This window comes from Melanerpes formicivorus, unplaced genomic scaffold (genome assembly GCF_026170545.1).
Source record: "Melanerpes formicivorus ecotype bairdi unplaced genomic scaffold, bMelFor1.0.p_v2 SCAF_13, whole genome shotgun sequence".
In the NCBI taxonomy this organism is placed as follows: domain Eukaryota; kingdom Metazoa; phylum Chordata; class Aves; order Piciformes; family Picidae; genus Melanerpes; species Melanerpes formicivorus.
In genome coordinates this window covers 21,160,568-21,186,612 of record NW_027142365.1, presented here as the reverse complement: position 1 = coordinate 21,186,612, position 26,045 = coordinate 21,160,568, and the positions used below count along the sequence as shown (strand labels likewise).

Below are 26,045 nucleotides of genomic sequence, written 5' to 3'. Positions count from 1 at the left end.
TCTGTGTACATATAATATCAGCACTTACTATAATCTTAGTGGCATGCGTATGGTGCTGTTTTGCCAACTACTCATTTTGCCTGCACAAGTTAAACTCTTGCTGTTACCAGCAAGAGTATTTTGAGACTGAAAGCTGCACACCTGCTTGGGTGCACTGGTGAGGAGAGGGAGCATGCCCAGAGAAGAGTACCAAAGCTAGTGAGGGATCTGGAAGGCTTGAAAAGGAGTGGCTGAGGGAACCAGGGCAGTTTAGTCTGAAGAAGGCTGAGGGGAGACCTCATTGCTCTCTACAGCTACCTGAAAGGAGGCTGGAGTGAAGGCAGTGTTGATCTCTACTCCCAGGTAATCACTAAAGGGTTGAAAGGAAATGATTTTAAATCGTGCCAGGAGAGGGTTCACTTGGAGATTAGGAAAAAATTCTTCACTGAAAGAGTAGTGAAGTATTGGGACAGGTTGCCCAGGGAGGTGGTGGAGTCACCATCCCTGGAGGTGTCCAAGAAGCAGTAGATGTGGTGCTTCAGGATATAGTTTAGTGGTCATGGTAGTTGGGTTACAGTTGGGCTTCATGATCTTAAAGGTCTTTTCCAACTTTAATGATTGTATGATTCTATCTACTCACCTCTCACTGGAAGGTCCACACTGATGCACTTTGGGAATTCTCCTGTCTGTATATGTTTGCATTTGAGGTGTTGGGGCTGAGCAGCCATGGTACCATACTTACCTGTGGAAATGAGGAGCCCAAGGTTGTGTGTTCACGAATACTAGAGACTGGAGAACATCCTTTCCCCAAGGTGATCCTGGGCAGGTGGGCACCTGGGCATATTCCCACCAGCAGGTCTCTGAGCAGACTCCCTGATGTTCAGCTCCAGGCACACCCGTCTGTGCTTGTGAGAACTGCGGAGTTTGGAATCGCTTTTGTTGCTGCCTGACAGTCACCAGCAAGGCAGGAAACGCGGTGCCAACCCACAGGGAGCTTCCCGATACGGGAGGGCGAAGCGGTGCGATGCCCGCGGGCCACAGCTGGGGGCTGCGACCAAAGTGAGAGCTCACCCGGCCCGCCCGGGGACCTCCCTGAGGGCTGCGGCCAAGCTCCGCCGTCCCGCCCCCGCAGTGCCTGCCGTGGCCCTGGGAGCCCCGCGGGGCGGAGGGAGGGGCGCGCAGCGGCGTGCGAGCAGCGGGCGGCGGGGAAGGCGGATGGCGTGAGGGACAGCGGGCAGCGGCTGTCAGCGCGGCCTCAGCCCAGCCGCCGGGCGGGCCCCTCCTCCCCGCGGCGGTGCGACTCTCGCTGCCTGGCCGGGGGAGCCATGGCGTCCAGCGAGGAGGACGGAGGCGGTAACGGCACGGTGGAGGAGAAGGAGAATGGCAAGAAGAGGAGGCTGGGCGCCTTGGCCACGGCCTGGCTCATCTTTTACAACGTCGCCATGACCGCGGGGTAAGCGGGCGCGGGTGCGCCGCGGGCCGGCGCCTCGGCAGGACGCGGAGCGGCAGCGCAGAGTGGCGGGAGCCGGGGGCGGCGCGGTCGAGGCGAGGCAGGGTCCCGGGGCCCCGGCAGGCTGGCATTCGCCGTGGGACAGCAAGGGGCGAGAGCCGGGGGTGCAGGGGAGCCGCGGGGAGCGGAGCTAGCCCTCGCCTGCCGGGCATTGCCTAATACGGTGCAGCGCTGCCGGCCGCCAGCGCGTCACCCCGATCCCGCCGCAGAGGTTAAGTATAGCCGGGACAGGAATGCCGAGCGAGGGTGCCGCGCAGGCCGCGCTCTCGCACAGCCGCCTCCCCTCCACCGTCTCCGGGCCGGCCGCCGCGGTCCCCGCTCCTTGCGGGAGGGAGCAGCCGACCGGCCGCGGGCGAGAGAAAGTGGCCTGGGTGCCGCCAGGGGGCTCGAGCTGTGACGGGCGTAGGGGCGCCGGGGAGAGCTGTCCGGGCGGCTGGTCCCGCCTGCGGCTGGCTCTGTGTGCTCCCGACCCGAGTTACCCTATGGGACAGCAGGTTCAGGGCCCGGAGCCCGTGGTCTAAGCGAGCAGAGCTTCCCCCGGCGCCCTGCGCATTAGAGACTGGCAGAGCCGAGCGCGGTCCCAGCGCCAGCGGCGTGTGGTGAGGAGCGGGGGCTGGGTGGAACGGGACGGGGCTCCTTTGAGCTGCTCCTCCGTACAGCGATGCTTTGCTTTGAGGAAAAGGGATGTTTATTTTGAGTAACAGATTATAAGAGCAGGCAGGTTTCTGTTGCTAGCGCTTAAAGTACGTATTTTCACTTCTTGAAAAGTTGTCCTGTTCATTGACTTGGGGAAACAGAAAACCCAACCCCTAGGAATTCCCAATGAATTAATAAAATGAGAGAGTGCTTTTATAAAATCCTAGGATGATATCCATCATACCGTGTTACCAGCGGGTGAACTCTGCCCTTTGAATCCTGTAGAGCAAAACTGCTTGGCTGTGCTTGAAGCAGGATCACAGGGAGTGGTGCAGGAAGCCAGGAATATGATCGGAGTGGCTTTTTTTCTCAGCAGCATCTCTGAACCTTCAGCATGTATTCAGGGCTGTTCCTATACTACAGCAACACCTTCTCAAAAGTGCTTTTACTCAGTGAAATTTGTTTCTAGCTGGCAGAAATGTTACAGCCTCATGCTCCACGTGTCAGTTTGCTAATGAACACTGACTTCTGCCTCTTCCTTGTGTCTGTAGCAGATTATCAAACCGTATTAGTTTTGACCTTAGGTGCTGATTCAGTATTTCCCACTTTCTTCACTTCCATCTTCCATTAATACAAAAGGGACCAAGGCATGCAAAATACCATATTTTATGTGGAAACAGGAAATAAGATAAGAATAGATCCTTAGCATTTTTTATGGATACAGTTTAAGAGAAAATTAAACGTTTGAAATAAAGCAGTGCTTAACAGGGGCACTGCACAGGGTAAGTAACGGGAGCAGTGTATTGTCTGTGTTTCAAGAGTTTTAACTGACATTTAATTGCATGATAACCATTCTAATAAAAATTGCTGCTTATTCTGACAGGGGTTTAGGAAACTGTTTTGATTGGGATTAAATTAACGAGGTGGGACTTATAAAAACAGATTTATCTTTATTTTCCCCAAACCCCTGCCCTAAAATGTTGTACAAAACTGATGAAATTTATTCGGTCGCGAATGCTACCAGGATGCTTATGGGCAACTTTAGTACAATATAGAGGATTTAGAAAATGGAAAAGGCTGAGCCACAAAATAGCTTTACCCCATTTACAAAACCAGAGGCAAGCCAGGACGCTAGGGAAAGCCCATGAGTTGGGTTTTACTTACGAGGACGGAGTAGGAGTTTGGAGATGGTCCCTGGGTCTCTCCGTGTTAACAGCCTCCAGAACCGCAAGCTTAATAATCCAATTTGTAGATCATGCGGCATAAACCCAAAGGAAAAGGGACCCGCCAAAGTTACAGTGTCCTTAGGTAAATCTCGTGGAGCAGCACTGTCTGAGCGGCGCAAGAGAAGCCGCGCTGCCGGCGTGTGAAAACAGCCAACAGCCGCAGGTTACCGCAGGCAGGGTTGCTTCAGCACAAGGCAGGGAGCAAGACACCAGGGTAGGCAGGTCCGGGGAGACGCCAGGTCCGGGTGCTACTGGCTGATGTCGCCGCGAATCTACTAAGTCCCAGCACGAATCCCAGGGAGCCGAGTCCAGAGCGAGTCCGAACCCGCTTTCTGGTCACTATTTTTCTCTAGGCAATGTGTCCAGTGCGCTGGGCGCTAAGAACCCAGCCGGTCCCAATTACAAATCCCAGCGTAGGTGAATACTCGTGCGAATACACATGAGGGACGTCAGCCACGGGCGGGAAGAAAGGGGCCTCTTTTGTCTTTCCTTGCTCAAGTCCAGGAGGAAGGGAAGGCAATTGCGCGCCTTTGTCTTCCCCTATTCAAACCTCCACAGATGGAGGTGGGGGAAGGGGGGTTTGGAGCACCCTGCAACAGAGCCTAAAGTGACAGGTTAGTACCCAATATTATGAAAAGTAACCCAGTATCTTGGAAAGTATTTTCCACTTGCTAGTGATTTTCACTGCTCAATAGAAGCTCTTTCTTGAGATCCAAAATCAAAAGCCACTGACCACTAAATAATTCCATCTACAGAAATGCATGTCCAAATAAAAATGTATTTGCAGTCTTTACTTCTGAGTGCAGTCCTAGATTACTTCTCTCTGCAACCTTTTTGTTACAGAATGAGGTGCAGAAAATGCCTTGTTGTGTTAGATGGTTATAACTTCTCAGCTGAGAGCTAGGACAGAGCTGTTGCTGTCACAATCCCTGCTGCCAGATGGATGCAAGGGCACTATCACCTTCCTCTTGTCAAACACTTCGCTATAAAACAGGACTGCGAAGTCCTAGCAGCAACACTCCAGTAATTCCAGGTTTCCACAGTGATGGGAGACAACTTCAAATTAATGCACTGAGATTTCAAACCCCATGTAAAATCTGAGTAACACTTGTGGGGGCAGATTCTGGAGCTCTGGCAGATCGGATTCCTGGGCTTAAAGTAGAAGGGATCAAGGGATCATCCCTACTGTGTGGGGAAGCCTGAGTTTGAAATGCCATCATGAAGTGCTGGAATGGGCCACACCAAGTGACTGTGTGTGAGAATTGCTAAGGGGCTGACAGTGAAGCACATGCCACCCGAGGTGAGCGGAGAGCTGTCACCATCCATGGACTCACATGCCCTTAAAGCACAACAGGTCTGACCTGCGTCAAGTGTTAGCCAGTACCTTCTGCTTAGGAAAGAGTGTAAGGACAGGAGATGTGCTAAATATTTATGCAAATGATTATACAAATATTTCTCCAAATGTTTAAACATCCTCTGAGCGTTTCTCAGACCCTTCTGCCTTGTCACTTGGACCCTTCCTGAGCAAGATCTTACCTTGTTGTACATGCTTGCTGTGGCTTTATGTGGACTGGAAGGACTTGAGTAATTGTTCCCAACACCATTGAACAAGCAGTTAAGATGAAGTTATCATGAATTTTGTATTTTCAACTCTCAGAATAGCCATCTGTAGCTCTGGTTGTGCTTCTAGGTCTATAGTAAAGAATTTTTGTACTTTTTTAGTCTTTGTGGGTTGAAACCTGAAGCTCCAAATCCTCTTGCTAGCCTGAGGTTCTTAAGCATGCGGTACAGCTCTTTCACTAAGGGTGGAACACATGGCACAGCAGTTTGAAAATTCTAAATAAATGGAAGGGGCTAATCTTGTAGCAGGAATTGTGCATGCCTTGGGTTATTGTCTTGGTGCTGGGCTGGGTGCTGAGGGTCACCACAAGTTAGGAATGAATTTTATTTTGTCTAATTTTCCATTTGAGATATTTTGTATGAAATTCCTCCTTGGTTAAACGATACTCTTCTCCACATTGGAAGGGTTAGCATTCAGTGTTACTGTTCAGGTTCCTTGAAAAGCCCCAAAAGAATAGCTACCATCCTGGGCTTGTTTAGTCTGGAGAAGAGAAGGCTGAGGGGAAACCTCATTGCTACCTGAAAGGAGGCTGGAGTGAAGCTGGTGTTGGTCTCTTTTCCCAAGTAATCAGAGATAGGGTGGGAGGAAATGAGCTTAAGCTGTGCCAGGGGAGGGTTAGGTTGGAGATTAGGAACAATTTCTTATTGGGAGAATGGTGAGGTGTTGGAACAGGCTGCCCAGGGGAGTGCTGGAATCACTGTCCCTGGAGGTGTTCAAGAATTTGAGGTGTGGTATTGCAGGATATAGTTTAGTGGTCATGGTAGTTGGACTTGATGATCTTAAAAGTCTTTTCCAACCTTAATGATTCTATGATCAGCAAAGGTGCTACTGCATGAGCACAGAACACCCATCCTTCAGCACTTTGGAGTCTGATTTTCAAAGGTGACTTCTCTACAGTTTTGAGAGCTGAGTCGTAATGGTAACTTCAATTGGACAGTCACAAACAGAAGCCTTCAGATGCAGGTGTAATGGTTAGCACAAGGGCTAACCTGCCTACTCCCCCAACACAGAAGTGAGGGAAAGAGTAACACAGACAACTCAGGGTTGAGGGAAAGAGATGAGAGTTTAATATATCGTGAGATATCTTGAGCACAATGCATCATTACCTTAGCCAATAATCTAATTAATCTAATAATCTATGTTAGAATTCATGTCTAATAATCTAATAATACAGTGCATAATGACCTTATCTTAGCCTATTTGTAGAAGAAACACAGTGAAAAAACAGCATAAACCAGCAGACCCAACCCAGCAGCTACCTGACTGCCATGCATCCACCACCATGCCTGCAGAAAAGAGCCAACACCCAAAAACCTGGAACCTGGTAGCAGCAAGCAGAGCAGGAAGCCTTCCATGTTGCAATCTGAACTTCAAGCTCCATCATACTTTGCTTCAGTTTCATTTTTGAAGCTGGCACGGCTGCAGCATGGTATGGATAACGGCAGCAGGTTCAACTCAATCCATGACAGATTGTCACAGATGAAAATTGTGAACTGAGGGCCCACAAAAAAGTCTTTAAAATGATGTGCACTGATTCTGGTCCTTTACTTACCAAAAATGGTTACTTCAGTGCTGTGTTCCTCATGTCGTCAGGTATCAGTGATTCACAGTAAAGGTGCGGGAGGATTTCATAGTGAAAACATGTAGGCGCTGCTAGGGAGAAGTCCGATGGAGGCAGGGTTTTAGGGGGATCTCCTCAGTTCAAGGCAGTCCTCTGAAAGTAATTAGTAATCGAGGCGGTGTCAAGTAATTCAGATTGTGTGTGTGCATGTTTAGATCTGAATTGCAGCTTTTCAGATAAGGTGGTGTTGATGGCTTTTACAAACAAAGGAAGTTCCACCTGAACATGGGGAGAAACTTCTCTGGTGTGAGGCTGCTGGAGGCCTGGAGCAGGCTGCCCAGAGAGGTTGTGGAGTCTCCTGCTCTGGAGACTTTCCAAACTGACCTGGATGTGTTCCTGTGTGACCTGTCCTAGGTGATCCAGCTTTATAGGGGGGTTGGACTCAGTGCTCTCCAGAGGTCCCTTCCAACCCCTAGCACTCTGTGACTCTGTGCAATGTTTACATAACTTCAGACAACATTTCTCTCTGAAGATATTTTTAATAATGTCCTTAAAACACCGAAGGGTGAAGAAGCAAAGTTGCCCTGTTCTGCTGTACTCTTTCTGGTGGATGGATATCTGTGGAGTGCTGATTTGAACTGCATCCCTTCTCTTTCTCTTGTAGGTGGCTGGTGTTGGGTATTGCCATGGTGCGCTTTTATGTACAGAAAGGAACACATAGAGGCTTATTCAGAAGCGTTCAGAGGACGCTTAAATTTTTCCAGACGTTTGCTTTGCTTGAGGTAAATATTAAAATGAGTTTGCTTTCCTGCATGCTGCACACCACAGGCACAACACACCGTTAATCTGAATATGATACCAAAATTCTGTGCTAACGCTGAAGGCCCTTTTAACTTTATGGCTTAATGAAGGTGTTTGGCAAAACGTGGTGATCAGTTGAAACACCTCAGCACGCTGTTTTCAAACATGATTCTAACATTTTGCTAAATCAAATGCTGCCTGGGACTTGCTTTCATTTGAAAGTTTTCAACTCAAAAGGCAAAATCTCTAGAGGCATTCCAGCCAGCAAACCAGCCCTCTAGCATAGGAGGTACTTCATCTCCATATCTGAAGATGATGGCTTCCCTCTGAAACCTTGTACTAGGCTCACTGTCCTTCTGCACCACCACTGCTGCTGCTGGCCTCCAGCTCGGATGTGCATGCCCCACTCAGTCTGTTGTGACAGAGGCTGTGGAAGCTGTGCAGAGTATTCATTACATAATAGGACCTCTGTCACGCAGCGAGCTCAGTTTATGGCACATCTCTGGAATGAAGCTGTTGGGTTTATTGACCACTTAAGAGTTCTTTCCTAGGCACAGCAGAGAGTGTCTATCTACATTTTAATTCCTCAGTCTGCCTACAACTGGAAGAAGCTGGGTTTATATCAGACATTAGGAAGAAACTCTTTAGCACAAGGGTGATGAGGCACTGAAACAGGTTGCCGAGAGAAGTTGTGATGGCTCCAAGCCTTCACAGTGTTGAAAGCCAGGCTGGATGGGGCCTTGAACAACCTGGTCTAGTGGGAGGTGTTCCTGACCATGGCAGGGGGTTTGAAGCTGGATGGTCTTTAAGGTCCCTTCCAACCCAAACCATTCTATGATCTGTAGTTCAAACAGCTATTAGAATCATGTGGCTGTCTGTAAATAGGCTTTTATGCTGTTAAATTTTCCCAATAAGTAATTCTACTCAAATCTGCCAAAATAATGTGTGGTTTGAAGTTAGTTCCCAACATAAAATTGCCAGACCAGCTCAGCTGAAAGCAAACCCACCTGCATTTACCAGCAAAACTACAATCTGGGAATATGGAATGCAACAGATATGTACAAAATACACAACGTTTACATATCATTACAGTTTTTAAACAGCACAAAGCCAGGGGGTTGCCAACAGCTTCCTCAGCTTCCTCCTCCTTCCCCCCTATACAGGGGACAAGAGGCAAAAGGAGTAAAAGGAGAGAGTAGGCTGTGTAAGCCACAACAAAGTACTCAGTCAAGGTCAGCAAAGCCAGCAGCAGCAACAGTTAGTGCCTGCTAGGGCAAAGGAAGCCCAAAGACAGAAAGTTAGTTTACCCAACTAACCTCATGTTAAATGCCAGACCAATGGGATGGTTTAGACCTTATCATTGTTTCCCTTTCACATCCAATGGTAATTTATTGGCATTCCATCACTTTCTGTTCAAGATCTGTGGAAAATTTTCTAGGCATAGCCTAAAACTGCCAGATAATGAAAAGCAGTGAGTAGCTGAGCACTCCTGAGCAGAAAACACAATAAATCTGATGCTTCATTGACAAAAGTGTGACAGTGTTATTAATCTGCAATGAATACAGAGCATCCCTTACATGCCTCCCTCCACACTGTCCTGCAAAATTCTTCTTTGGATGAGGTAATGGAAGAGAAGCTTAGTAGCTGAAAAAAATCAGTGCTTTTCCTCTGCATGTGTAGCACATACAGGCCATCAGGAAAAGAGATGGCTTTAGTGTGTGCGGATCAGATGCTGAGCCCATCGCTGCATTGGTGGGCAGGACTCTGATGTGTGCTGCTTTTAAACACTGTTAGCTGCAGACAAAAAGCCTTCGCAGTTAGGCCTAGGTTTGTGGTGCTATTGTTGATAGGGTAAGCAGTCACGTGCTCCCCATCAGTAACCTCTAACTTATTTTTATTTACAGGTAGTCCACTGTGCAGTTGGTGAGTGATTTGTTTCAGTTTCTCTTGTAACTAATGGAAAGCTGACTGGTGGAACAGAGATAACATGTTTCTCTTTTTAAGGAATAGTTCGCACATCTGTGCTTGTGACTGGGGTCCAAGTGAGTTCAAGAATCTTCATGGTGTGGTTCATTGCACACAGCATTAAACAGGTACGTGCCCGAGCAAGCCATGCTGGGGTTTCTTTAGGAGAAGCTACTAATGCAGTTCTCATTGCACAGGGAAGACCAAGTGCAAAGTCACTGATGTTCCTACAGAGAGTGCTGACATACTGGAGTGATTTTGGAAGCTGGGGTTACAGGATGGAATTTATGTGCTTCTACTTAGGAGACTGAGTCTGGGTCTTAGCTGTGAACCAGCGCTGTCTTCGGCATCGTGCTGGCTGTGGTCAGCCTAGGTGAGGTCGCTTGCTGTTGTTGAGCGGCAAAGCTTCCACAGTGTCGCCTCTTCACTTTCAGAGCCTTCAATTAGCACTCCCTGAATCAATCTAAATGAAAAACTATCTTACATTGCATTTACTTGGATAAACATGGTTGTGAGTTTGCAGTTTACTTTGGGAAGATTCCCAGGATTTTAATGTTGTTGTGACGATTTTGGTGGCACTGATGCTGTACCTTGCATGGACACCGAGTCATCCAGCCTGCCACAAGGACGCTTCAGCTCCTGTAGTGTATTTGACTGGCCATGAGTGGTAATTGTAAGCCTGGCGATTTGTTAGCAGAATGCAGTCTGCCTACAGCTAGTGGACAGGATGTGCAGGTCAGTTGCTGAGATCTGCTTTCTGTGAAGGGCATGTAAGAATTTAGTGATGGATTTTGAGTCTGTGCTCCTGAACTTACTGCACCGGAAGAGGCTGAGCCATTAAACTGTCTCACCAGCAGATGGCATTTGCCTTCCTGCTGCTGGGGCCCCTGCCACCTGCCTCACTTGTCACATCCCTGTGTTTCAGTCATGGGCAGCCTGTTTTCTGCACTTCTTTTACTTTACTGTCGTTTTTCTTAACATGAAACAGGCTTTTCAGAGCTTTGATTTATTTTGTTTGTGTAAAATAAGTGTGACCCTTTTTTCCATAAGGGAAATGTCTCAGGAATTACCAAGCCTGGTTTTCATGAAATGTTGACATAAATGCTGGACCATAGCACTGCATTTTGCCATTTTCTTCTCCCCGGTGGTGGATGAAATCTTTAGCATATCCACTCATTTTTTCTGATTCCTTCAGTACAGTAGGTTGAGCTGTGTCAAAAAAAACCAAGCCAGCTGAAAGTATGTCTGATTGTATTTCACACTGTTACTGCTTAGCAGGCATGACTGTTCAGGGTCACTTTATGTGGTGGGAGGTATGTTTGTGATAACAGCCAGACCTAGGTCTCCTTACCTGACTGGAGATTTGCAAAGCAGCAGAGAGGAATTCTCTGCATACTTACTTAAAGCTCTTCTGCTTGGATGTAGCACTGTGACGTAAATCCAAGCTTGGGTTATCAACGTTTGCCTGTCCTTACCTTTGCTCATTTGTTTGGGTGCCTTTGCACTTAGTTGTTGCTGTTTGTTTGTGAGTTTTGGGGGGGTATTTAGATTTCCTTTTCTTTTGTGATGTTGGTGAGGTCCCTTCACTAAAGCACACCTTCTTTGATTGATGCATTGAGGGCCTCTCTTTATGAGATGCTGAGCACTGAATTTTTCAGGCCTCTTGGCAGATTCTGGATTTTCAGCATCTTGGAGATGTGTTAAGCTGTGTCACCATGTTGCCTTTTATTTTGAAATAGCATTTCCCTTTTCTGTAATTATAACAAAACTTGTGTTACTTCATTTTATTTCACAGACATCCCTGGAGCTTTTCAGCCTTCAGGCATGGTAGTGTATTACAAAATTCTTCCCCTTTTAAAGAAAAGAAACTTGCTTGCCTGTAATGCTGCTTCTCAGAAGGTAGAGATCCCCATGTGCTGCCTTTGCCTTTGGGCACTTCTGTTCATTTGTTCACTTAGAGTGAAAAAGAGATGGTGTTTTGAAGCAGCAGAGAGACATGCTACCTACTGATGAGGCAGTTTAATGACTCCGATCTTACAGGTGATTGCTGAGTGAGTGTACCCAAAGCTCCTGACCTACCAGCTACTCTTCATGTAATGATCCATCCATGTTCCAGCTCCTTACCTAGCTTCCAGCTGTCTGAAGAGGCTAATTTCATCTTCTGCAACCAAGTTTCCATTAGTGATCATACTAAGCAGTGGCTTTTCTTCAAAGCTTGCTGGAGACACACATTATGTGGGGAGGAAGAAGCAAGATAAAGTGAGAGGGGATCTAGGAGACAGGGTAGTGAAGTGCAGAGTCAGCCAAAGCTAATTGTGAAAGGAACACATCTTGTGCATCATGGTTTTCATCTTGCTGTTCTGAGGAGTAAGAAATAAGCAATTAAATCAAACCCAGCTAAAAAGAGGGAGACAGGCAGTGTAATGGAGGTGCAGCTAGAGAGTAAAGGGGAGGAATAAGCTTGGTTGTAGGGCTTTGAATTTTGAGATTTGTGTAACAGGTAAAGATTGCTCAACTTGCAAACTGTATTAGTAAATCTGTGTGCTAAGGAAGTGTGCATGGGAAGGGCTTCAGTGTTGAGGAATGGCTTGAATTGCAGGGACATGGTTCTATGGAACAGTTGTTTGATCAGAGTGTGTAGGCCAGACTCCATCTTGCTGTTTACTGCTCACAGCTCTGCTGGAATGCTGATGCAGCAAGGCCACCACAGCCCCGTGACTGTGCTTGCAGTTTCTCATAAGATAGCACCATGTGAAATAGTTACTTATAAGATAGCAGTATGTGAAACAAAGTGTATGTGAAACAAAGAACTACTGAGAAAGGAGGTTGTGGAGTTGCACGTAGGCCTAACCGCAGGTAGGCTGGATATTATGGTGTAACCCTGGACTAATAGCCAATGGAATAATGACACTTGTGCACATTTAGCTGCTGAATATACTCTATAAGCTGTGTTTTCGAACAATAAAGTTGAAGCCTGATTACCAATCATATTGATTGTCTGCTCGATGCTTCCCACCGCAACACTTCAGAATATCCCTTCCATGGCAGAATTCTCTTCTTTAGGAGATGTTAGTTCTGTTCCACCTGCCTTAAACATTCGATGTCTGTTGCAGTCTGCACATCAAAGGAGCTTTTGGCTGAAGAAAGTGTTGGTTCTTTGTGCTTCTGCAGATCCAGAATGAGGAGAGTGTTGTTCTTTTTCTGGTTGTATGGACTGTGACAGAGATCACTCGATATTCCTTCTACACATTCAACCTGCTCAACCATTTGCCATACTTCATTAAATGGGCCAGGTGGAGATGTCCTGCACTTCAGTTCCTCATGGTTCTGTGCACGCTGGTTTCATGCATGTTGAGCTAACACACAGGCCGGCCTGTGCTTGAGCCTGGCTGATGTGTCAGCAGAGTGCAAGGTGTTGCTTTCTGTACCCTGAGATCATTGCTGCTTGGTTTAAAATGTTAACCATATTTTAGCTGAGATTTTGGGGGGTGATGTGTTCCTTGCTTCCTGTCTCACAGTTTGAACTCTGCTTTCCTTCAGCTTTTTAATCTTTGGAGCAGTCCTTTAACTTGCAGGATGACTCTTTAAGATGCTTTGGCCAGAATTAAACACCTGTGCTAGCCAGATCTTTGAAACTGTGGCAGTTGTTGTCACTCAGTCTGCACACACAGTATTACTTGATGAGAAGTTCTGCTTTGTAACCCAGGTAGTGGCTTATGTGCATGTGAGTGTACTCAGGATTGGCCACTGGAGCACGTGTGTTAGGGACTGCATGGTTTATCAGGAGGCTTAATTGAACCAGCAGTAACCTCTGTAGTCATCTGCAGAGTACTTGTAAGACAGACAGACTTCCACACTCTGAAAGAAAATAACCCCCCTTCTGCACAGGCAGCCCTCTCTGTGAAGAACTTAAAAGTGAGGTTTCATTTTCCTTTCTGTTTATCATAGAGATAATGCAGCTGTGATGCTTTTAATGCACATCTCCAGTATGTCTGATACTTGTGGCCATTCTTCCACATTCTCTTTTTGCTAATACCTAAGCTTTGGTTGTGTTTAAGCCCTAAATCACAAACTTGAAAATATTCAGGTCTGATTTCATTATTTTTTTATGTAGGCTTCAGAAAGAGAAATGCATTCAGAAAGTGCTACACTGACATATGCTTTGTGCCACTGTGGCAGTGTGTCTTGAGTGACAGATTTTATGGTTCCCTATAATAGATAATAGGAGGGAAAACTGCCATTCTCACAGCAGAGAGATTCACTGATAGAAACTCTAAAGGAAATACTTGCAAATGTATTATCTTTTCATAGAGGCTAAATGTGGACAATCAAACAGCACAACTGGGCATAAATTCAGTACTCCAGAGGAGATGGGGATTTCTGCTCTTTAGCTGAGAGCTGTAAAAGGTTGCTCTGTTTGTTGGTAATGGAATAGGTGTGCTCTACATTTTTGTTCAGAGTTTTTACTTTGGTCTTTTCTCCACTGGACAGAGACAAACTGCAGCTAGGTCATGGCATCAGTTCCTTCTAATACTTCCTTTAATCTGTTCTCTGACCTGTGAGTCCTCTAAGACCCAGGAGGATTTCACAGTGGGATTGTTCAGCCTGGAGAGGAGAAAGCTCTAGGGAGATCTTCAAGCAGCCTTTCAATATCTGAAAGGGGATACAGGAGAGCTGGGGAGGGACTTTTGACAAAGGCCTATAGGGGCAGGATACCTACTGGAGAAAGCTGGGTTCAGATTAGACATGAGGAGGAAATTTTTCCCCATGAGGGTGCTGAAGCACTGGAACAAGTTGCCTTGGAGAAGCTGTGGAGGCTTCAAGCCTGGTAGTGTTCAAATCCAGGTTGGATGGGGCCTTGAGCAACCTGTTCAGTAGGAGGTGTCCCTGCCCATGGCAGGGGTATTGGAACTGGGTGATCTTCAAAGTCCCTTCCAGCCCAACCCATTCACCCAGCCCATTCTATGATTCTGTGTTTGGTTGCTGCTAGTTTGGATTTCATCTCTGTTGGTCATAGGGTGCACACTACTTTTCCATGCAGCAGTCAACTGCTGTCCCCTGCATAAACTCTAGAGCTGTTTCATAGGAGAAGCTACACCTGCACGATGCACTACATGTGAGGACAGCACAAATGTTTGTCATTTTGTTACACCTATGTGGTCTGGGGCATTCAAGTCCTGTTTTCTTTAAAATAAATGCCTTCATCTTTTACTTCAAAATCTCCCCCCATTTTCAAATGGATCTGATGAGGGTTTGGTGCTCTCGTTTATTTCCATTACTGGTAAATCACAGGAAAAAAACCTTTACGATCATCGAGTCCAACTACCATGACCACTAAACTATATCCTGAAGTGTCACATCTACAGCTTCTTGAATACCTCCAGGGATGGTGTCTTCGGCACCTCAACCTCAGGCAGCCTGTCCCAAGCCCTCACCACTCTTGCAGCAAAATTTTCCTAATCTCCAACCACACCCAGGCACAACTTAAGCTCATTTCCTCTCATCCTATCACTGGTTACTTGGGAGAAGAGACCCAAGGCAGTGTTAGTTGTGTTTCCTGTGTGGCAGTGAGTATTCATAGAATTCATAGAATCAATAAGGTTGGAAAAGTCCTGAGAGATCATCAATCCAACCTGTCACCCAAGACCTCATGACTACTAAACTATGGCACCAAGTGCCACATCCATTCCCCAGGGACGGTGACTGCACCACCTCCCTGGGCAGCACATTCCAACGGCTAACAACTCTCTCTGTCAAGAACTTTCTCCTCACCTCCAGCCTAAACTTCCCCTGGCACAGCTTGAGAGACTCTTGTTCTGGTGCTGATTGCCTGGGAGAAGAGACCAACCCCCACCTGGCTACAACCTCCCTTTAGGTAGTTGTAGAGAGCAGTAAGGTCTCCCCTGAGCCTCCTCTTCTCCAGGCTAAGCAACCCCAGCTCCCTCAGCCTCTCCTCGTGGGGCCTGTGCTCGAGGCCTTGCACAAGCCTCGATGCCCTTCTCTGGAGACATAGAACAGGCTTCTGATGTCTTTCAAAGTCTTCATTGTCTTCAAAGACACTCTACTAGGTAGATCTGACCCAGTGTGCAAGCCCTGTGACAAAGACAGCAACAGCATCTGGATCTGGGATCTGGTCCTGGTCTGAATCCTGACAGTGCCAATAAGATCAGGAAATTTTTTTTAGAAGTCTTTACTGTAGACAAAAAATGTGCAGGTTTCCCTGCTCTTTGGAGCAGCCACCCCAGCATCCTGAAAGCTCCCTGTTTCTGAGGAAAAGCACCGAGCCAGGCATCCTCTGCAGCACTAAGCACCACTCTCCAGAGTAACCGGGTCAGGATGCGCTTCTGCCGGGTCAGGATGTGCTGCTTCATTTTGTTGCTGGAACTACTGTCACACATTGCTGTGCCACTAATAGCAAGAGGAAATATTAAATTCATGGAGTGTTTCTCACAAGGTTATTTTTGTGTTTTGTTTTGTTTTCCTTTTAATGCAGGTACAACTTTTTTATCATTCTCTATCCTGCTGGGGTCGCAGGTGAACTGCTAACCATATATGCTGCTTTACCCTATGTGAAGAAAACAGGAATGTTTTCACTGAGACTTCCCAACAAATACAATGTCTCCTTTGACTACTATTATTTTCTCATTATTGTCATGTTCTCCTACGTGCCATGTAAGTATTCCTTAGCTCTAGCAATGCTGACACCATTGTAATCGGTTACCAGCGCCGCCGGAAGCACTGCTGGCAGCACTGAACGCTCCCTGCTCTAGAAGCCTGCTCTCCCTTGTTTCACGTTTTGCTGTGCTTTAATTAGTGGGACTGCAGTTTTCCATCCTCAGAACAGAAGCTGTATTAAAATCTTGAGGAAAAATGCTAGCAAACACTTGTAAGAGTGGGACAAATCCAAGAACCTAGTCTGAGTTACACACAGAAATGTCTGTAACTGTTGCTGAGAATTTCTGGTCCCTCTGCTACCTGGAAGCAATGGCTGAAAAACTGCCCTGCAAATTGTGCCAGAGATTTGCCTTGTTGCTCACGCTTTTAATCCTTACTTACGTGTCACCTCTTGGTCATCACCATTTGAGCATGCTCTGGAGATAACCAACCCCTGAGCCTCTCTTCACAGTCTTCAGTCTCTGGTTTAATCAGATTGTCCTGGCCCTTCTGGATACCAGGTCCCACAGATAACTGGGTAACCAGAGCTAAGATCAGAGGCACTGTCTGTCTTTCTCGTCCAGTGTTATTTCCAGTGGATGTTAGGTGGTGTAGATCAGGAGAAAACAACCCAGTTTGGATACAGCACCATGAATGGGGCTGGACCAAACAAGGCAAATAGAATATTTTAGGTAATCTGGAGGCTGGAAACCAGGCAAGTGATAGGCAGAGGGATTGAAGGATTGAGAATTAGGGAAACTGAGGTTAAAAGGGAGTGGAACCTCTCCCAGAGGAGGACAGGCTGAGGCAGCTAGGTCTCTTTGGCTTGGAGAAGAGGAGCCTGAGGGGTGCCCTCATTCACGTTCATAAAGATATACAGGGCAGTGTCAGCTCTGCTCAGGGATGGCCAAGGACAGCACAAGGGGCACTGGCTGCCAGCTGGAGCAGGGGAGGTGCCATGGGAACAGAAGGGAAAGCTTTGTCCCTGTGTGGGTGCTGGGGCCCTGGAGTAAGCTGCCCAGAGAGGTTGTGGAGACTCCTTCTCTGGAGACATTCAAAACCTGCTTGGAAGTGTTCCTGTGTTCCTGCCTTGAGTGCTCCTGCTTGGGCAGGGGGACTGGACTGGATGGTCTCTAGAGCTCCCTTCCAACCCCTAATACTCTATTATTTAGTCTGCATCTACAAAAGGTATTTAAGAAGTTGACCTTAAACATGGATTTTCACTGCATGCACAGCTTGTGAAATCTTTTTAGTCACAAGAAATCATGAAGGCCAATGAGACTTGTAAATAAAAAAAGGCCTAAGCAATCATAAGTTACTAACAGTCTTACAGTTGTTTATGTAACTTATGTTGTGTGAATAAGTCAGATTTTCTGCCCATTAAATGTGTCAGCAAGACAGTAATAGAATAGATCTCGGAGGGCCAGGAGAGACTTGAACAAGTAGGGTAAATTTGAATCCTCCTCAAAGTCTTAATTCATACTTGTTTATCTTAGACTTAGGCACTGCCAGGAAGTGGTTAAGTCCTGTTTATTACAAAGAAAGAGCTGGACTGATGTTCCTGAAGTAGAGAGTGTACATGCAGGGGGCTTTGTCTGCCTTTTGAGCAATCACTGCTTTGCAGTTCACTGCAGCATTCATGGCTCGCTGCTATTTACTTTAACCACCTGCGCCACTGTCTGCTGTAGTTTGCCCTCAGTTCATTGCTCTGCATAATTGAATTTTTCTGTTATGTGTTCTGTTGACTTTTTACATCTAATTTGCTTTTTCTTCTGTGCTTTGCTCAAGTATTTCCACAACTCTACTTCCACATGCTGCGGCAGAGAAGAAGGGTGCTTCATGGAGAGGTGGTTGTGGAAAAGGACGACTGAGTCAAGCTGTGTAACTATGGTGCTTCTAATGGAAAAGAAAGAGGGTAAAACCCCAAACCTTACTGTGATTTATCTGAGTCCAAGCTTTAAAACATGGAACAAGAATAAACAACTGTGCATAAAATAGCATGGACTGTATTATTTTTACCATGAATATATCTTCAGACTTAGCTCTTCATCTTCTGTTTCTCTTTGGTTTGGAACTGTTGATTTCTTCAAACGAATTATTTTCTTATTTTCATTAGGTTGAGAAATAGCCTTAGGAATTGAAATAGTTGGCTGCTGTGCTTTCTGTTCTGAAAGTTCTGTTCTGACCTGTAGTCATCAGCAAGAAGGGAAGCAGAGCTGCTAGGTTGTACTGAAAGCGAGTCTTCTGGAAAGCAGAGGATAAAGGAGCTAATGGTGGTCTTTTATAGGCTAGGTGGCTCAAATGTTATCAAAGCTTTACGTGATTGACTTTCCAGTTCTAAGTTAGCACCTTGTTCGTGATTCTTTAAATCACAGGATCACACCATAGAATTCCAGAAGGACTTTTGAAAGAAGCTGAGTACTTGTCAGTGCAAGTTTAGATTGTCTCTGTATTTTCATTTGTAAATTTAAAGCTGTGTAGAGTAACAGATACAACATTAAATGGTTGAAAGTTTGTGCTGAGGAGTGGGCTTGATGTGCCTACCTTTCTCTGATCAGTGGCTGGAGTGGCAGGAGGTTGGTTGTCAGTGTCTCCTGTTCTGCATTTCATCACCTGTGCAGAAAGATGACAGCACTGCGTTTAGCAGCTGCAGCCGTAGTGACTTCTTATAAATAGCTAAGTGGGATAAAATACATATTAAATAGTGTCTTAAAATACAAATTGTGCTTTGAGTCACCCCATTGTGCAATTTTAATTACTACCTCCCCATTAGTTGTTTATACTGTGTTGACCTAAGTATTTAATGTCTTCAGTAGTCTGCAAGAGAGATCTGCAGTGTATTAATAGAAGCGACAGATGTGGTATTAATAGGTGTGGTAGAAGCGACACAATGTGGTACCTGAGGGGGAGAGGTCCAAGCCATTAGGTACAGCCTAAGAGATTCAGAGAAGAGGCAATGCTCTTGAGGAAACGTGCATACATAGAGAGAAGACTGGAATGTAACAATACAGTAAGAAGCCTTGATAATGCAGGCAGCAAAGTTGGTTCTGGCATTGCTCACTTCAAAAGAAGATTGTCATAGGGTGTGTATGCAGGCAGCTGAACATCAGAATGCTCCTTCTGATTGCTGAGGTCATTTCAGGAGTACAGGCTTCTGTTTTGGGTGAAGAGTTGAGTCAATCTACTGAAAAATCAGACACAAGTGACAAAATTGGTGGAAGCGAGAAAGAAGTCTGATAGATTGAGTCCTTAAGAATGTATTACTGTTTGTTATATGAAAGGGAAAAAGTGGAGGAAGAGCTTTGCTGAATGTGGAGGCATGACTAGAACTGACAACATCAATGTGAAAGAAGGGAAATCTCCAATGAATGTCAGGAGACAGCTCCTGCCTGTGCGCTCCCTTAGGATATGGAAGGCCACAGCAGTGCTTGCCCATGCACACAGCTTCTTGGAAGGCTTGAAGTGAGATGAATGCAGTGCTGGAAAAGAATCTTCCTCAGGCAAGTCAAACTGCAGCCTTGGATAGGCAGTCCTCAAGTTTAGCTTCAAGGACTCTGTTGAAGACTGTGTCTCTCCCTTTAATCTGGTGTACCGAGCAATTTGGTGAAAAAGTAAGGATTTATGGTGTCACTCACTTCCAAATTCCATTTTGTGCCTTGTATCTGTGATATTTATGCATGCCTTCGTTGCATGTACCTCGGTTGCCTTTGCAATGCTGGGTGCACAGTGGGCTTGAGACGTGTTGGAGTTGCGCGGCTCACCCTTTTCAAAGCTGTAATCTCTGCGGGGTTTAGCAAAGCGAAAGAATCACACAAGGTGCTATAACTTGCTCTGTGTTTCACATGCAGCTACAATTGTTAACATTTTAACGTCCAAACTGCACTTACAACGCTGAAGTACGAAGCAGTTGTGTTCCACATGGTCAGACCAGCAGTTGTATCTGTCCTTGGAGTGCTGTTTTATAAACTTCACTTGCCTTTTGATCCTTGAGGAATGTCGTGGCAGTCTGTTGCAATACTTCTCAGTTAGCAAGAATCAGTTCTGTGTCTTTTTCACTGTCAGGGCAGCTCATTGAATTCCACAGCAATCCATTAACTGAAAAAGCACTGGGTACTTTAAGGATGGGAGTTTGAAATCCTTGATTGGAGGAGTGTATCCCAGAGGAACTGTTTCAGTAACCAGAGCAGTACCTGTGCTGCATTCTCTTTCTTCCCACTGTGTCCTGGGGATATTGTCCTGTGTCAGTCAAGGAGCTATTGCCACACCCTTTTGTACGTGTGGCATACAAACCATGCAGCCCTGGTAGCCACAAGCTGGGGTTTGCACTTCTCCAGAGCAGCAGAGCACAAGGTAATGGTACAATTTAAAAAGTGATTTACAGCTACAGAAGATCCTTGCTAAACCATAAAGAAATGAAAATAAAGCTAACAATGCAGAGTATTGCATTCAGTGTTTGGTATCAGGGAGAGATTGCCACGTAGATCAGTTGCCATGGCATGCACTACAGAAACAAGGGACACTCTTGTCTCCCTCTCCTTCCTTCTGACTGAAGCCTTTCACTGAAGCCTCGGTGTATATCTTTATGTATTAGCTTTAATATCTTCTCAAATGCAATGAGAATTGCAGGTGAAATCCTCTTGCATCAACTTATATGGGCCAGGATATTATCCAAGGCAGCTTACTTAATCTAGTGAAACAACTGCTTAGCTTGGGAAATGGAGATAAAAAGTGAAGTATGATTTTCATATGGTGCTCTCTTTGCAGCTTCTTTTTGACACCTGCTTTTACTGTCTTCCTCTCTGCAATACTGCTGGGTTTCTAAAGCTGTGTTGATGCCAAGTTAGGAATGCATTCAACCATCAGCACCTTTACTGGGTTTGTGTGGGCTTTCACTAATTGTTTGTATAGAGACATTTTCTTGCTTGCGCTGTGCTTGCCTTCTGGAATGGATTCATACAGGGTATGACCCTGGGAAGCATTTTGATGACACTACATAGAAATAGGCATTTGGCAGGAGATTCCTGCTCACCAGGGGACTACTGTTGGTAGGAGCATAAACACACATGGTCCTTCTTACAAACTGCAGCTGAAAGCAGAGAGATTTCTTGAGGTTTTCCCCAACACCCACGTGCTCCTGCCACTGGAAAGGGCTGTTCCAGGACAGGTTGTTTCGCAGTTCAGCCCAGAATGCCAGATCCTGACATCAGGCCATGAGCAGTACAAAGGGAAATGGTGCTGAGCATTAGCTGCCAAGAGGATCCCTGAGGCCATTGTGAGCAGTAGCAGATGTCATTTCTCTCACCTCTCACTGTGGAGCATATGAGAAGAAGGAAAGCTCAACGTACTGTCATCCCTTCTGCATAGGGAGCTCCTGAGATCAGCTGGAGGGTCTCTGCACAAAGGCTGTGTTTCAGTGAAGGGCTTTTCTGCTCTGCTCAGCTATCTTACCACTGTAAACCTGCTTGTTTTTATTAATACTGGCGTGCCAAGAGAGCTCAGCCACAGTGCTCTGTGCAGAGAGAGACTGGGGTTCAAAATTAACAACCTTGGAGATATGGCTTAGATTAGACATTAGACATTAGACTTCTTCCCCATGGGGTGGCAGGGCACTGGAACAGGTTGCCCAGAGAAGTTGGAGGGTGCAACCCTGGCAGCATTAAAAGCTAGGCTAGATGGGGCCTTAAGCAGCTTGGTCTAGCAGGAGGTGTCCTTGCCCGTGGCAGGGGGTTGGAACTGGATGGTCTCTAATGTTCTTTCCAACTGGAACCATCCTATGATTCACTGTATGGTGCAGTGTGCTGCTTCTGATTCCCATTGTACACAACATTTAGCCAGGTTCACGCTACTGGACAGATGGCAAGGACTGGTTACCAGAGAAGTATGTGGCGACCTTTTATGTCATCAGAGGGAATCTGCCCTTTCTTCTCCAGAAAGAAACAGGTGTATGTCGAGCCACTGCTCTGGCTCCAGTACTTACAGACTTCATAGCAGCTTGCTTGAGTGGCTGTTTGCATCTTTATATTATTACTAAATAAACTACAATGAAAACCAATAGCAATCCTTCCAATACATCAGAATTGAAGGTAGTCACTGCATTGCCAATTTCTGTGAATACAGCTCCTACTTATCTGCCTTAGGAAAAAGAAAAGAGAGTTGATACAAGTCAGTATTCTGCACTAGGTAGGAGAGCTTCATAAATCAAAACTTTCGTCAGGCAAGGTGGCTGCAGTTGCTTATAAAGGGTTGAATGTGGTTTTGAACCAAAAACTGGGAAGCTTTGCTGAAAGTCACATTTTATCCCCTAATGTGTACTTTGCTCAGAGATCCTGTGTTATTTATTACCAGCTTGCAGTTTCATTTCATGCTGAACATCCACTTTTTGTACCCCATTAAAATGCTGTATTCTATGTCTGTTTCAGTGACTGCTTAAGAAACAAGTCCCTCACGTTTCTGCAAAGCTCTGTGCTCTCTTGCTCAAGGGAACTGCGGTGCTGGCAGTGCCTGCTGAGCTTTGCAGGGCGGTTAAAGGAGCGGATTGCCACTGGCCCATGACAGCTCACTGGCTAGGGGTAGCTCATCCCGCTTGGTCTCGTGACACCACACATTAATAGTGGGGGTACTCCTGGGACGGGGTCTGTTACCACATGCCACTGATGCTGTGGTAGGGGTCCTGAGTGCTTCCAGTAGCTCTGAAAGCTTTACAGGTAGCAGATGATTAATTACTGCAAAAAAAGGATTCATCCTGCTGACCTGGCAGATCGAGAAGACCTGTCTTGCTTCAGATCACAAAAGCAAGTCTGATGAGTGAACTTAAGGCCATACCAAGGCAAAGTGGAGAACCTGGGTGTTGGGTCATGGCAACATGCTGTAAGTTCCAGGCTTGCAGCTGGTAGTGGCCTTGGAGCTGTAAAGTGTACAATGCTTCATGTTGCATCACATGAAATGTGCCTTCTTATTCACAGCGTCTTGACTCTATTGTTGTCCTCTCAGCTGATGGTTCTGTAAAGTGTGAGTACAGAAATACCTATTGAGTGTATCATGTATGGAGCTGTGCTTAAAGGTTCTCTGTGCTGTAAGTGCAGCACAGCTGCTCAGCCTTGCTCTGTTTTCTGAAACGCCTTCTCAGCAGCAGTTTACACAGCCAGGAGAACACCACAATGTGATCCCTTCATGGCTGGTAAGATCTGTTGAGCTCTGGAGTCAGATACCTGTTTTAGAGATTGTTCATACTGTAGCACTGTAGCAATTCTTCCTCAATTAAAAGATCTTCTAAAGTCTGTTGGATTTGAGTGGGTTTTTTGTGTGGCATGTACAAGTGGGTCCATGCAAAAGTTCAGCACGTCACACCAGCTGTGTCTGTTTACAAATCATCTACTCTTTATTGGGAATGACTTCACAAATGAATCATGAAGTCCTTGTGTCCCAGGCACTATTCACCCAGTCTTCCCTTTTGTATTTCTTAAACTATATTGCATTAAAAAGCAGCAGGTGTGAACAGCTGTAATGAGTTATCGGACAGGAGGGAAGAACAGGGCACTAAAGACAGTGTCTGAGGGCTCTCAACGGGTGTGAAGACAATTCCATTACAGTGGTTCCTGAAAGAGGTCTTACAGCAGTGGATACTTCAGTGTTGTGGAACAGGGTGGTGTTGTGGTATCCACCTTTGAAGGATGTGGAGGCAGAGAACATCCTCTGGCGTCCTTTGCTCCATGACTAACAATGCCATGACAGTAGGGCAGAGCGGTCTGTAGGCGTTCACACCTACTTCTTCTGAACTAGAAACCAAGTGGTTGTAACCTCGAGGAGCTGAGCTGCATACAAAGGCTAAATCCTGTTAGTCAGAAGTGATGGAATGGAGATGTAGATCTTGGGGAGTTTTAGAAGTGGTCTTCTAATCTAACAAATTTACAGGGCAGGATTTACTAGTTCTGGCCATCTTCCAGCATGAAACCAGTTAGATTTTTGTAGGGACTAGTGGAAGAATTTCCAGGGATCTCATGGAGAAACCAGAGCCCAGCATGTATTCTGTTCTGTGTAAATCTGGATTTGCCAGGAAAAGGATAAGCTGAGGCCCTCCTGTTAGTGCTGCCTGGCAGAGATCATGTGCTTGTGGTGTATCAGGTCTGGCATGGTAGCTCACCTGCTTCCCAGCTTCCCGCTGCAGCCGTGCCCAGCACTGCTCCCTGTGGAACACGCCAAAAGCCAGGAGAGCTCCAGCCTTGCAATGCTTTGGCATTGTGCTAATCCAAGTACAATAGGCACAGAAGCTCCCTCCACAGCTCTGCAGAAGCATCTTTTCTTTCTGCAATGAATCTAGGCCCACTGACACATCCCAGTGAAAACAGGCAGGGCAGGGCAACCCTCAGCTGCTTGGACATTTCTGGGCTGGAGTGCTGCTGTCACTGAGCAACTTTGGTTTTCATACATAGTGTCTTAGTGGGCTGCCCTCATAGCAGGCCCATAAAATGGCACTTTGCCTGCTCTTACATGGGTGTTCCAGGTTCAGGAGAACAAGTTGCAGATGATGAGTCAGAGAAGATTAAGATGGGTGTACAACATCATGTACCAAGCACTCCTGTGGGTGCAGTCCAAAGTTTGTGCCTCTTCAGTTGTTGCATACAGAAGGTGCATTGTACAGTAGAGTAACCTTCAACTCCTGAAGGAAAGAGGCAACTCTGAGTGGGGAAAGTAGCAGCTTACAATTGGGGAACACCATTATGACCAGGATTCACCTGGTGACAAGTCAGAGGCAGAACTGTGCAGCTTGCAGCCAGCACGTGCAGGACATTGAAAGCTGGAACAAGCCTCACTGTCAGTGCAGGCTGGGGGATGAGGGGAAAGCAGCCCTGTGGAAAAGGACTTGGGGGTTGTCTTGGTGCAGAGGGAGAGAGAGACTCAGCTCTTCTTTTGAAAATGCCTGTGTTGTGAAATGAAATGCACAAACAAGGCCAAATATCAAACCCAGGCTATTTATTAACAGACTAAAGTGGATGGAACAGAAGAAGGGAGAGAGAGCAGGAAAGGAATTATATTGCCACCCTCCCCTCCACGAGGATTTAGGTCCAAGGAAGGGCGCTGCCACTTTGGCTCGGAGGAGATGTCATCCTTGCTGGCTTGTGCTGTCCTCCCTGGAGGAGGGGAGGGAGAGATCCCAAAGGCCAAGTCCAAGTCTTTCTCTGAGCAGCCTCCAGCATGGGATGTCTCCAGTAAAGATGTCTTTTCTCTTCTCCTCGGGTTCTTCTTTTCTTACAGCAGGCAAAGCTTAGGGCACAGAGAGAGGATTTCCTGGTCTGCTGCTTCCAGGCTGCATGGTGATGTCGTTTTCTCTCTGTGTTTTCCTCTCTGTCCATTTCTCTCTGTCTGAGCTGCTAAGGCTCAGTGTCTTTTATTCAGTTAATGGCAACTCCCCTGGCCCACACCCCCATCACATTACTGCCCGTGCAACTGCCAGGTGTGCTATTGGTGGGCAGAGCTGGCCCAGCAGGCAGGTTGTACACAACAATCTTACCTTTTTGTTGGGCATTCCAGAGGGTCTTTTCACTGTCCCCTCCCTGGGCAGCTGTTGTCTGGGCAAGGAGCAAAGGTGAATTTATCTTTGTTGATTCACATCAAGAGAGACAAGATTTAGTTACTTACAGAGGTGCTGGTGGGTGAGAAGCTGGGCAGGAGCAGGCAGTGTGAGCTTGCAGCACGGAAGGCCAAGGGCAGCCTGGGCTGCATCCAAAGCAGTATGGCTAGAGATGGAGAGAGAGGATCCTGCCCCTCTGCTCTGCCCTGGGGAGACCTCACCTGCAGTGCTGTGTCCAGCTCTGGAGCTCTCAATGCAGGAAGGACCTGTACCTGATGGAGAGGGTCCAGAGGAGGCCACAAAAATGCTCAGGGGGTTGGAGCAGCTCTGCTGTGAGGACAGGCTGAGGGAGCTGGGGGTGTTCAGCCTGGAGAGGAAAAGGCTCCAGGGAGACCTTAGAGCTGCCTGCCAGTACCTGAAGGGGGCTACATGAAGGCTGCAGAGGAACTGTTCCCAAAGGCCTGCTGGGACAGGACCAGGGGCAATGGCTTCAAACTAGAGCAGAGCAGATTGAGATTGGATGT

The 26,045-nt window shown here is 46.6% G+C and overlaps 1 protein-coding gene across 2 annotated transcripts; it reads left to right on the top strand.

The window, feature by feature from the left end:
• Window positions 1-1,035: 1,035 nt before the first annotated feature.
• On the top strand, window positions 1,036-23,230 carry HACD1 (3-hydroxyacyl-CoA dehydratase 1). Of its 2 annotated transcripts, none has more exons than XM_068146402.1 (7): window positions 1,036-1,432; window positions 7,198-7,315; window positions 9,239-9,257; window positions 9,345-9,427; window positions 12,471-12,592; window positions 15,793-15,971; window positions 17,742-23,230. In XM_068146402.1, the coding sequence occupies exons 1-7, from the start codon at window positions 1,305-1,307 to the stop codon at window positions 17,822-17,824; spliced, it is 732 nt and encodes a 243-aa protein (XP_068002503.1). In that variant the 5' UTR covers window positions 1,036-1,304; the 3' UTR covers window positions 17,825-23,230. The 2 variants fall into 2 exon arrangements, with proteins under 2 accessions (XP_068002503.1, XP_068002502.1); XM_068146401.1 differs by having other exon boundaries at window positions 1,107-1,432; window positions 9,339-9,427.
• Window positions 23,231-26,045: the final 2,815 nt, after the last annotated feature.